This window comes from Trematomus bernacchii, unplaced genomic scaffold (genome assembly GCF_902827165.1).
Source record: "Trematomus bernacchii unplaced genomic scaffold, fTreBer1.1, whole genome shotgun sequence".
In the NCBI taxonomy this organism is placed as follows: domain Eukaryota; kingdom Metazoa; phylum Chordata; class Actinopteri; order Perciformes; family Nototheniidae; genus Trematomus; species Trematomus bernacchii.
In genome coordinates, this window is record NW_022987560.1 from 989825 (window position 1) to 1003166 (window position 13342).

Below are 13342 nucleotides of genomic sequence, written 5' to 3' on the forward strand. Positions count from 1 at the left end.
TGAACGCACCATACGATCCAAACCAGGCGAACACAAGGTTACTAATCTGCAATCAATCACACTCAGTGTATTGCAGCTGCCTAATCCTTCCATCAGTAGCCTATAGACATATGGTGAGGGGGGGGGGGGGGGGGGGGGGGGGGCGTGTAGAGCAACAGCTTCATTTGAAAACTAGCACAATTCTAAACAGCTTTTAGCGCAGAAGAAAGCCTGAATTAAAGAGGCCCTATTCTGCTTGTTCAGGGGTTCCCCTTTCCTTTAGTCTGTTAATTAGGTTGTTGTGGCTCCATTGGACTCCTTGTTTACTTTCAGAACACAGTACGTGATCGGCTAAGAGCTGGGACATCTCTAAGCTGTTGACCAATCACAACAAAGCCGGCCAGCTAACCAATCAGAGCAGACTGGGCTCTGGTTTCAGACAGAGGGTGAAAAGACACAGGCAGTATGAGGACAATAAAGAGCTTTTTGAACATTAAAGCATGGAGACATGTCCCAGTAGAGACACTACATACTGATATACACCTGAACATCAGCAGGAGAGGACTCTTTAAAGTAGAGACACTACATACTGATATACATCTGAACATCAGCAGGAGAGGACTCTTTAAAGTAGAGACACTACATACTGATATACACCTGAACATCAGCAGGAGAGGACTCTTTAAAGAAGAGACACTACATACTGATATACACCTGAACATCAGCAGGAGAGGACTCTTTAAAGTAGAGACACTACATACTGATATACACCTGAACATCAGCAGGAGAGGACTCTTTAAAGTAGAGACACTACATACTGATATACACCTGAACATCAGCAGGAGAGGACTCTTTAAAGAAGAGACACTACATACTGATATACACCTGAACATCAGCAGGAGAGGACTCTTTAAAGTAGAGACACTACATACTGATATACACCTGAACATCAGCAGGAGAGGACTCTTTAAAGTAGAGACACTACATACTGATATACACCTGAACATCAGCAGGAGAGGACTCTTTAAAGTAGAGTCACTACATACTGATATACACCTGAACATCAGCAGGAGAGGACTCTTTAAAGTAGAGACACTACATACTGATATACACCTGAACATCAGCAGGAGAGGACTCTTTAAAGTAGAGACACTACATACTGATATACACCTGAACATCAGCAGGAGAGGACTCTTTAAAGTCGAGACACTACATACTGATATACACCTGAACATCAGCAGGAGAGGACTCTTTAAAGTAGAGACACTACATACTGATATACACCTGAACATCAGCAGGAGAGGACTCTTTAAAGTAGAGACACTACATACTGATATACACCTGAACATCAGCAGGAGAGGACTCTTTAAAGTAGAGACACTACATACTGATATACACCTGAACATCAGCAGGAGAGGACTCTTTAAAGTAGAGACAATACATACTGATATACACCTGAACATCAGCAGGAGAGGACTCTTTAAAGTAGAGACACTACATACTGATATACACCTGAACATCAGCAGGAGAGGACTCTTTAAAGTAGAGATACTACATACTGATATACACCTGAACATCAGCAGGAGAGGACTCTTTAAAGTAGAGACACTACATACTGATATACACCTGAACATCAGCAGGAGAGGACTCTTTAAAGTAGAGACACTACATACTGATATACACCTGAACATCAGCAGGAGAGGACTCTTTAAAGTAGAGACACTACATACTGATATACACCTGAACATCAGCAGGAGAGGACTCTTTAAAGTAGAGACACTACATACTGATATACACCTGAACATCAGCAGGAGAGGACTCTTTAAAGAAGCTCATAGTTAGTCTCTAATCTCTCGTCTGAGCACTTTACTTTTTGCATGTTCCTGTTATTGCAGCGTCAGTTTCCTACTCTGCCTCAGCCCTGGTGTGTGTGTGTGTGTGTGTGTGTGTGTGTGTGTGTGTGTGTGTGTGTGTGTGTGTGTGTGTGTGTGTGTGTGTGTGTGTGTGTGTGTGTGTGTGTGTGTGTGTGTGTGTGTGTGTGTGTGTGTGTGTGTGTGTGTGTGTGTGTGTGTGTGTGTGTGTGTGTGTGTGTGTGTGTGTGTGTGTGTGTGTGTGTGTGTGTGTGTGTGTGTGTGTGTGTGTGTGTGTGTGTGTGTGTGTGTGCCATGTTTCCTGTTGTTTGTATTCAGGTACTTTCTCGTGACGCCCTGCTTCCCATTACCGTCACTCCATGTTTTTCACTTCTCATTCAGAGGATGTGGAAGTGTTTCCCTCCCTGGTTGAAGTCACACATCAGCAAAGCGAGTGAAGTGAAGAGTGTGTGATCTGTTGAAGCATTCAGGCCTTTTTCATGTCGTTAGTACTGACGCAGAATAAATGAACATTTCCAATTGTTCTCCACAAGAACTGACACGTGGTGTCCCGTACACGGATAACACTGTGTGTGTGTGTGTGTGTGTGTGTGTGTGTGTGTGTGTGTGTGTGTGTGTGTGTGTGTGTGTGTGTGTGTGTGTGTGTGTGTGTGTGTGTGTGTGTGTGTGTGTGTGTGTGTGTGTGTGTGTGTGTGTGTGTGTGTGTGTGTGTGTGTGTGTGTGTGTGTGTGTGTGTGTGTGTGTGTGTGGTGTGTGTGTGTGTGTGTGTGTGTGTGTGTGTGTGTGTGTGTGTGTGTGTGTGTGTGTGTGTGTGTGTGTGTGTGTGTGTGTGTGTGTGTGTGTGTGTCGCCCTGGCACGTACAGACACAAAGTACAATGCTGTTGACATATATGAACCGGAAAGGGAACATTTGAACCACTTCACTTTAGGTTATGTAAAACATGCTATATTTGTTTTTGTGTAACATATCAGCCTTTCATATCAAAGGAGGAGTCCATTTCTGGCCATATCTCTTTTTAGAAGCTCTTCCCTGCTGGTAACGATGACGTTTTGGAGCTTTTCTGGATCTCAGAAGACCTACGATGAAGAATTTTAGATTTCCATAAAGCTGGATTAAGATAGTTCTCCATGTCGTGTCAAATGATCACATAATCATTTAAAACATATAGTCTTCAACTCTGATTGCCTCTTACTCTGTTAAATGGTATCTTAGTCTCGTATGTGTTTAACAGAGACGTTAAGGATTTACATTTCAGGAGGGCAAAGGAAGTGAAAGGTGGATGTGTAAATGGTTAAGGACGAGGGGGGTTAATGGTTTAATGATGGGATGTAGGACCAGTTGTTTCCTCTCATGAAGATATAGAGAGACTGTAAGCAGAACTTCTCTATCCTCTGAGGATGAAGCTGCATTTCAGATCCATTTCACTTTATATTGACTTTCTTTATCACTTTATTAAATATAACAAAAGACAAACTTTGTTCATGAATAATTTATCAGTTTCTCTTAAAGGGGACCTATCATGCAAAATGCACTTTTGTACGTCTTTTCTACATGAATATGTGTCCCCGGTGTTCCAGGGAACTCACCAAGTGTCAGAAAACACAACCCTCTCTATTTTCCTCCATACCCAAATCTCTAAAAAAGGGGCGGCAACGGATCTGATAAAAACTGATCCAGATTTGAACACTGTCCTGACGTCAGGACGGTGGCGCTACGGCTATTGGGCCAACTCCACCAATCAGGAGGAGACAGCCACGGCCATTGCCGTTCGAAAGCGCTGGAGACGCTGTAGTACATATGCCAGGCCTGTAGATGGTGCTGTTCTCACTGAATCTGCCCTTGCTAAAACAGAGCATTCATATCCCCCCCTCTCTCTTATCATTCATATTCCCCTCTCTCTTATCATTCATATTCTCCTCTCTCCCCTCACAGCTGGTTCCACGGGAAGATAACCCGTGAGCAGGCGGAGCGACTGCTCTACCCCCCGGAGACGGGCCTGTTCCTGGTGAGAGAGAGCACCAACTACCCCGGAGACTACACCCTGTGTGTCAGCTGCGATGGGAAGGTGGAGCATTATCGCATCATCTACCACAACGGGAAGCTCACCATCGACGAGGAGGAGTACTTCGAGAACCTCATGCAGCTGGTGGAGGTGAGCAGCTTGACTTTGATACTAATAGTGAAGAGTCTGAGAGCAACATGATAACAAAGGTATCCCAACTGTAGCTGTGAACATGACAGGATGTATGATTACCTAGAAGAGCATCAGGACTGTTTGAGGCATATGATAGCTATGTGATTAACATGATGATTCAGCCTCTATGGAGATAGACATATGACAAGCATGATCATTTCTGACGTGGAGCTAATCTGAAGTAAACATTGAATACTGCTTTCTATTCCTCCATCTTGTGACTGTGTAACTCCCTCTCTTGGATATCAGCATGTGAAGGACACTGTTCAGGAACTAGTTGATGCTCTGTATGTGATGAAGTTGTTTTGAATTCAGTCAGAATTTTACGATTTTCTGAGAAAAAAGTCAAACATTTTAGATTTTTAGAAAAAAAGTCAGGATCTTGAGAGAAAGTCAGAATTTTACGATTTATTTGAAATAATTCAGAATTTTGAGATTTTGAGGAAAAAGTCAGGATTTTGAGGTTTTGAGAAAAAGTCCAAATTCTGAGAGAAATAAAGAATTTTGAGGTTTTGAGAAAGTATTTTATACATGACAGGATGTATGATTACCTACAAGAACCGGTATTCTTCTAACAGCCTCTCATGATCAGCTCCCTGTTTGAGTTAATCAGAGGACAGCAAATACTCCTCTTGCTGCTGAACGCTGGAACGTGCACCTGCACCGACTGATGAACAACATATCAGTTATTTCCCGCTGATATTACTCCAGCGATGTTAAAGTGGACCTATCATGCTATATTTGAATAATATAGTGTAGGACCATACCTATATAAGGCATATTTATACTTTTTTTTTTTCAACATACCAAACAGATCATGCATTTTAGCCATGCCTCATTTTGCTCAATTTGACAATTTATAGCTCTGTTTTTGCAAGGGTTGATTCAGTGAGAACAGCACCACCTACAGGCCTGGCATATGTACTACAGCGTCTCCAGCGCTTTCGAACGGCAATGGCCGTGGCTGTCTCCTCCTGATTGGTGGAGTTGGCCCAATAGCCGTAGCGCCACCGTCCTGACGTCAGGACAGTGTTCAAATCTGGATCAGTTTTTATCAGATCCGTTGCAGCCCCTTTTTTAGAGATTTGGGTATGGAGGAAAATAGAGAGGGTTGTGTTTTCTGACACTTGGTGAGTTCCCTGGAACACCGGGGACACATATTCATGTATAAAAGACGTACAAAAGTGCATTTTGCATGATAGGTCCCCTTTAAGATAAGATAATGTAGATGTACTTTATTCATCCCAATATGGGAAACATTTGTTGTTGCAGCAGCATACAACAAAACAAGGTATTGCACAAGTAGAAATGAAAAGAGTAGAAATAAACAATTCTAAAATATCTCAAAAAAGAAGAAACAGAAATAAACCAGCTTTACAGAGTAAGAAACATATACAGATGACCGTGAGGATAACAAACTGTCTGAAGGGTTTCTGTTAACACAATATAAGCAGGATATTATTTACATCAAGGTTGCGAGGAATGGGATATTCAATTATAACGGTGAGAACTGGATTCACTCCGGTTTCAGAGGAACCACTGAGATAAATGAAACCTTTGACACTCTGCTCACGGATCATGTTGTTCCTCACTTCCTCTCCTAGAAGCCACTGAGATGGAGGTGAAACTGCTCTGGTTTCATGTCACAGTAATCTCTGCGTTGTGTTTTTGAATAAGACAACGTCCTCCTGACCAACCAGGATGTGTTCGCTGTGTCAAACACAATATAATTACAGCAAGATGACTTCACCGGCTTTCCACAAGCATTCCTCTCCTCAGTGAGGGAAAGTAGCGCCAACCTGCAGAAAGAGTCAGTGAGAAAACGTCTGTTACTATTTTGATCATTTATGAATCCTTCAAGTCAGAGGTCTTCAGAGAGGGGGGCTCAAGGAATGGAGATCACACAGAGCAGCCTACATGTGTGTGATCTGGTTCAGATATGCACTCGTTTAGGGAATTTCAATGAGCTTTTAATTAGTCGATGCCCTAAGACTGACCTCTTTGATGTGTGTGTTGTAGATAAATGATATGTCCATTGCAATTTCTTACAAGCTACGGCTGGTACTATCAATCACTGTCATTTCCTGGATATATTCGAACAATTGTGTTTGCAAAAATGTCAGAAAATAGTGGAAAATGTCCATCCCTGGTACCGTGAAAGGTGGCGATGTCTTTAGATGTCATTGTTTTCTTTAAAAGTCTGAAGTATTTTACATTTAAATAAGTGAAAATGTGTTTGTGAATTTAAAACACAAAGACAATCAGTTTTATATGATATTAAACAAAGTGAAACAGGAAATCTCCATAAAGCTTCCCACATATTTGCATGAACTCATACTTTATTGTTTAATCACTTTTCAAACTGACACGCATGCACACACACACACACGCACACTCACGAACGTGCACGCACACACACACACATTCCCTTGTCCCCGTGGAGCTTCCATACAAATCAGACTATAGTCCATGCTCTCATTATATAATATATAGACATATTTTAAGCTACAATGCCCTTTTCTGTGATTATAACCTTCTGTTTTAATGACATCAGGGAAGATCTGGATTCATCAGCACCACTGTGTGATAAAAACACATGTTCATGCACTAAAGACTGCGTTTGAGTCATTTCATCTCACAATTTAATGCCAGAACGAACAGATTAGTAAATTAACATCCAGTCAAACTGCAATCAATCATGAATGAATGAAGCCGAGTGATTACGTAACTTTATAAACACACACACACACACACACACACACACACACACACACACACACACACACACACACACACACACGCACACACGTACGTCATGTATCTGCATCACAGTGTGAATTGAAGCTGCTGAAAGATGATTCATGTGTTATATTTATATTTTAAAACGTATGTTGCTCTCAAAGCCTTTAAATAATGTTGTGAGAATTAGCCATTGACAGAAAATAACCTTTTGATAATGAATTCATCATAAAAGTAATTTTTCCAAGCAAATAATTGCAGAAGAAATGACATCTCGAATAAGAGAGAGCAGAGAAGGTTTTGTATTTTCAGCTTCACTGCCCATTGGCGTATCTTTGCTCTGTGTTGATTACATATGAGAAGATCTGCATTCATCAGCACTATTGTGTGCTAAAAATACATTTTAATGCACTAAAAGACTGACTTTTCGTCATTGTAATATGTTTAACAAGCTAAAGCTGCTACGAATAGTCGATACATGCCAAATATCTAGATAATTAATTATTTTTAAATTCTTATTTAATGCAAAAATGTCAGAAAATACAGTTTGTTAACCTCAATTTCATCCGTTTACAATAAATGTGAATATATGTAGGTTTAGGACTGACCACACAAGTCATTTAAAGCCATCACCTTGAACAATTGATCCTTTGTTGTAAAGAACGATCCGCAGACTAACTCATATTTAAGATCATCTTTAGCCCTAAAAGCACTCAGCGCTAATTATTATGCATCTTTCACAGACGTCTCTTTACATTTTCTCAAGATGATATTCGAAAAACTGCTCGTATTGTAACCAATGATACAGCTGCAGCATGTCTTCACCATGCTGCCCCCTGGTGGTTGCTGGGTAGATTACACCCTGTGCTGCAGTCAGTAACAGTTCCTTTGTTTGTCACGCTTTGATGAGCTGCTTTTGTTCGGAGGAATCTGACTCACACATTAAATGAACAGTTCAGCCACAAAACGCCCTTTTGTTTATCGAATACTCACCCAGTGTTACCTTGAATTACTAAAGAAAACATTGTTATTAATTAACTCAAGTCAATTAGTTTGATAAAGAGAAAAAAGTCCATCTCAGAACAACCCATTAATAAACTATTTTATAACAAAAAACGTATCTTTCATCGTGTCTTATGACTTTGCCTTTGTTTTTGAGGTTGATTCTTATCAATGGATTTGCACCATGCCTTGTTCTTGATGTGAGAGTACAGTGTAGTCCTTCATGTGTGTTTTTAATAGGAAGGTTTTAGTTTGAATGCATGTGTTCGTAAAGTAGTGAACATACGACGAGATAGACTTGATTATGCCGTGTGAATTGTGTGAGAGTTTGAGTGTTTTCATAGAGATCTCCTTTTACTTCAAATCATCCAATTATTTCTTAGGTTTTCTTGTTGTTTTTTTTACCTTGGAGGCATGCGGAAACAACGTAACATGTCAAGGTAACACTGGGGGGAATAACTGATGTTCAAATGATGATTTTGGAGGTCAAATATTCCCTTATTCCTCTAGCCTGCTTTGACTGAGCAGATACTGACGGGTTGTTTGGTTCGGATGTGTTTCCTGGGTTAATGATCAGATGCATGGACGACCTCTCTCTCACTCACACACACACACACACACACACACACACACACACACACACACACACACACACACACACACACACACCATGTATACATCACTTCAGGGGACATTACATTGACTTACATGCATTTCCTGGAGACTTATCCTAACCTTAACCCTAACCAACACATGCCTTACCCTAACCCTTACCAAGTCTTCACCCTAAAATTAATGATTCCCCTTATGGGGACCTCCCTTATGTCCCCATAAGGGAGGCGAGTCCCCACACGTGACTGTGTAAACAGATGTAGGTCCCCACAAGGATAGTAATGCTAGGTCACACACACACACACACACTCCTAATCTTCTTGAGACGCTTCACACACACTGTCAGTCTTCCGCAGAGTCTCGTTCATTCAGGAGACGATGCCGTCATCTCAAACGTTTCTGTGATTTAAATCAACCATATCTGAGGGGATAAGTGTCTGGGAAATGTCTCCGCTTCTCTGTACCCATATGTAGAAAAAAAGTAGTATTCTGGCAGCCAATCAACGCAGACATTGTTGGATTAAATGCGACTGAGATTGGAACCACTACCGCTTTACAAAGATACAAACATAAAGCACCAGGGCGTTAATCACACATTTGAAACCAGCCTGAAGAGGGGAGCTGTTATCAGTGATTTAAAGGTGGAGGACGTGGGAGTAGCTGGCTAGTGATTTGTGGAGGAGGATATTAAACATATTCATTTAAGGACTGTCAATTGTTAAGTTGGGCAGCAGCGTTTTGGAAATATTGACATTTCTTCAGGATGTTGGATGAGGAGCCATAAAGGATGTTGTAGCAGTCAACGATATCATCGTCCTATATAGAGCTGGGTACCCGCTGTAGCTGTCTGAGGGTCTCCAGGTCCAGCTGTGGCTCACCAATCAGTCTGCTGGACCTCTTTATGATCTGAGTTACAGAATCTCTGCTCTTTAAAGGTCTCCTATCGTGCAAAACGCACTTTCTGATGTCTCTTTTCTACATAAAGAAGTGTCCCCGGTGTGTCAAGAAAATAAAACCCTCTCTCTTTTCCTCCGTACCCACATCTCTAAAAACGGGGGAACAACGGAGCTGATCCAGATTTGCGTCCGATATGACGTAATATCGGAGATGTAGGCGGGCTTTAGACCCACGGGCCTATCAGAAACGTTTCAGAAACAATGCCCGACGTGTTCTGGACGTAATATGGTCGCTGTTTACATTAGCATCGCTAACACTCAGAGCTAACCTGTACTGGAGAGAGCGTGTGTGAAGAAGCAGGAAATAAAAAGGAACTCACCTTGTGGTAAACCTGAGAGAGAAGAAGAGTTTGAGCTCCGTACTGTTTCAGAGATAATCCTTGATGTGGTTTGGAACATGATGGTGTTTAATCACGGCAGCATTTAGCTGAGTTTCTGATTGGAGAGTTCTCCTGATGAGCTCTCCTCTCTGAGACCTATAATATATGCCTAACATTAATATAATAGGAGACCTTTAAAGGTAGGGTACCAAACCATGCCATTAAAGAAAAGGACAGAATGTTCAAATTGGACAGTTTCCAAAGACAATACCACAACTCCTAAGTGTTTCCGTACACGCGCTGTTTGTGGTTGTAAATAAATGGTATTTAAAGCAATAACTTTGTCGTCGTTGGAGCGTCCAAACTCAGTTAATCCCAGTTTAGCAATCCCTCTGTGATAGTGAGTGGATAAAGTCACTACTGCTGTTACTGTAGTCTCAAAGTGATGATATTGATCTGATCAGAAGTGATTGATCTCCTCCCTCTGATAAACCCTCTGTTCCAGTCGGAGCAGGAGAAACAGAAACAGCCTTTAAAGTAAAATATTGACTTAAAAAACTAGTCAGAAAATGTTCAATATTTCTTATATATTCAGCTCAGAATGGGAAGTATTAGGTCGGCTCAAACCTTCCTCTCACTCGGGATGAAACCTCTGTATTCATTCTGCCACCCCCGGCTCTTTTCTGATAACATATACTTTGTTTGTGTGTTTGTTTGTTTGTTTGTTTGTTTGTTTGTTTGTTTGTCACCATGTAAGTGTAACCTTGAAAGTGTGCTTTACAAATTGAATCTATTCTTATTACATCAACTCTCTTTTCATCGCCTCCCGTTGCTCTGTCTTTGTTCCTCTGCATATGAAAAGCTGGCACACAGAAACACCTTTCATCTCTAAACTCACAAAGAGGATGAAAGGGTGAGGTTGACTTTATTGATCTCAGTCTGGGACATGTTTCCGTCACAGCAGCTTGTAAACAAAGCTTTGCACACAATGTGAGAAGGAGATCAACAAACATCATAAACAAACATCTCCAAATAGAAAACATACATAATGACGCTGGAAGATATCTGAGGATTATCGGTGAAACATGCACTCAGTGTTTTGTGTATTATATGAAATGGACGTCTTCTTGTTTTTATCTGTTATAATAACGAAAGATTAAGATGAAGGGTTTCAAAGAATCCAAACCAATGCAATAAAATGTGCTTCTAACCTGATTGAAGGTGTAATAAAACCCAAATAAATGTATAAAACCTGACCAATAATGTGATTAAAGGCCCGGCTGATATATTGTAATAACGTTCTTTTTTGCTTTTTCAGGGCGGTCATTTATTTTTGTTCAAACTAACGTAATAACCGTGACAGATAACGTGATGATAGAAAACCAAAGGATGCTTTTTGAATGTCTAGTTTAATACCTATGAACATCCTGTACTCGTGTTTTAAATCTAACTCTAAGCTTTATGAGGAATGAGAAACAGATTCCCTACATGTTGTGTGTCTCATCTCGTCAACAACGCTTCGTAAATCGTTGAATTGTTTTTCCTAATTACCGTCTACTGACATTTTCCATTTGTAGGTTCTAACTTATTTTTACAGTTTTGCAATATCAGTTTCTTACAGACTACTTTGTTACTGTACTTAAGTACATGTTTCTGGTATCAGTACTTTACTCCACTACTTATTTTTCTGATGACTTTTTACTTTGACTTCTTACATTTTGAACTCAAATACCTGTACTTTCTACTTCTTACATGTTGAACACAAATACCTGTACTTTCTACTTCTTACATGTTGAACACAAATACCTGTACTTTCTACTTCTTACATTTTGAACCCAAATACCTGTACTTTCTACTTCTTACATGTTGAACACAAATACCTGTACTTTCTACTTCTTACATGTTGAACACAAATACCTGTACTTTCTACTTCTTCCATGTTGAACACAAATACCTGTACTTTCTACTTCTTACATGTTGAACACAAATACCTGTACTTTCTACTTCTTACATGTTGAACCCAAATACCTGTACTTTCTACTTCTTACATGTTGAACTCAAATACCTGTACTTTCTACTTCTTACATGTTGAACTCAAATACCTGTACTTTCTACTTCTTACACGTTGAACACAAATACCTGTACTTTCTACTTCTTACATTTTGAACACAAATACCTGTACTTTCTACTTCTTACATGTTGAACTCAAATACCTGTACTTTCTACTTCTTACACGTTGAACACAAATACCTGTACTTTCTACTTCTTACATTTTGAACACAAATACCTGTACTTTCTACTTCTTACATGTTGAACACAAATACCTGTACTTTCTACTTCTTACATGTTGAACACAAATACCTGTACTTTCTACTTCTTACATGTTGAACACAAATACCTGTACTTTCTACTTCTTACATGTTGAACACAAATACCTGTACTTTCTACTTCTCACATTTTGAACACAAATACCTGTACTTTCTACTTCTTACATGTTGAACACAAATACCTGTACTTTCTACTTCTTACATGTTGAACCCAAATACCTGTACTTTCTACTTCTTACATGTTGAACACAAATACCTGTACTTTCTACTTCTTACATTTTGAACACAAATACCTGTACTTTCTACTTCTTACATGTTGAACACAAATACCTGTACTTTCTACTTCTTACATGTTGAACACAAATACCTGTACTTTCTACTTCTTACATGTTGAACCCAAATACCTGTACTTTCTACTTCTTACATGTTGAACACAAATACCTGTACTTTCTACTTCTTACATGTTGAACACAAATACCTGTACTTTCTACTTCTTACATGTTGAACACAAATACCTGTACTTTCTACTTCTCACATTTTGAACACAAATACCTGTACTTTCTACTTCTTACATGTTGAACACAAATACCTGTACTTTCTACTTCTTACATGTTGAACCCAAATACCTGTACTTTCTACTTCTTACATGTTGAACACAAATACCTGTACTTTCTACTTCTTACATTTTGAACACAAATACCTGTACTTTCTACTTCTTACATGTTGAACACAAATACCTGTACTTTCTACTTCTTACATGTTGAACACAAATACCTGTACTTTCTACTTCTTACATGTTGAACCCAAATACCTGTACTTTCTACTTCTTACATGTTGAACCCAAATACCTGTACTTTCTACTTCTTACATTTTGAACACAAATACCTGTACTTTCTACTTCTCACATGTTGAACCCAAATACCTGTACTTTCTACTTCTCTCATTTCCCAAACAGGCTGGTTCCTTTAGTTTGAATGTGTGTTTGGTGGCGTGATCATTATTATTTAGAGTCATTGCGTGCCTATTGATTTGAACACGATCCGTGTATCCATCATTTCCTGGTCTTCTCTAAAGAAGAGGGACCAATGAAAACGTTGTCATGTTGCCGTTGTTCAGCATGGAAACATTCATTAGCTAACAATGACATTATTGTTCTATTAATATAAAGGGAGGTCAGGTACTCTTTAAAACAGCTGCTAGTTATGGGTACTTTTTACTGAAGTACATTTCAAAGCCCTCTTTACTTTTACTTGAGTAAAGAAGTTTAGTCAGTACTTCTACTTTCACCAGAGTATTTTTAAACACGAGTATCTGTACTTCTACTTGAGTAAAGGATGCGT

At 39.7% G+C, this 13342-nt stretch overlaps 1 protein-coding gene across 1 annotated transcript in view; it reads left to right on the forward strand.

Annotated features, from left to right (window-relative positions):
• Window positions 1–13342, forward strand: part of LOC117477341 (tyrosine-protein kinase CSK) — a 69971-nt gene that overhangs the window by 39495 nt on the left and 17134 nt on the right. The window contains exon 5 of the mRNA XM_034124024.1: window positions 3785–4004. Coding sequence (XP_033979915.1) covers window positions 3785–4004 — 220 coding nt within the window. The remainder of the gene's footprint in view (window positions 1–3784; window positions 4005–13342) is intronic.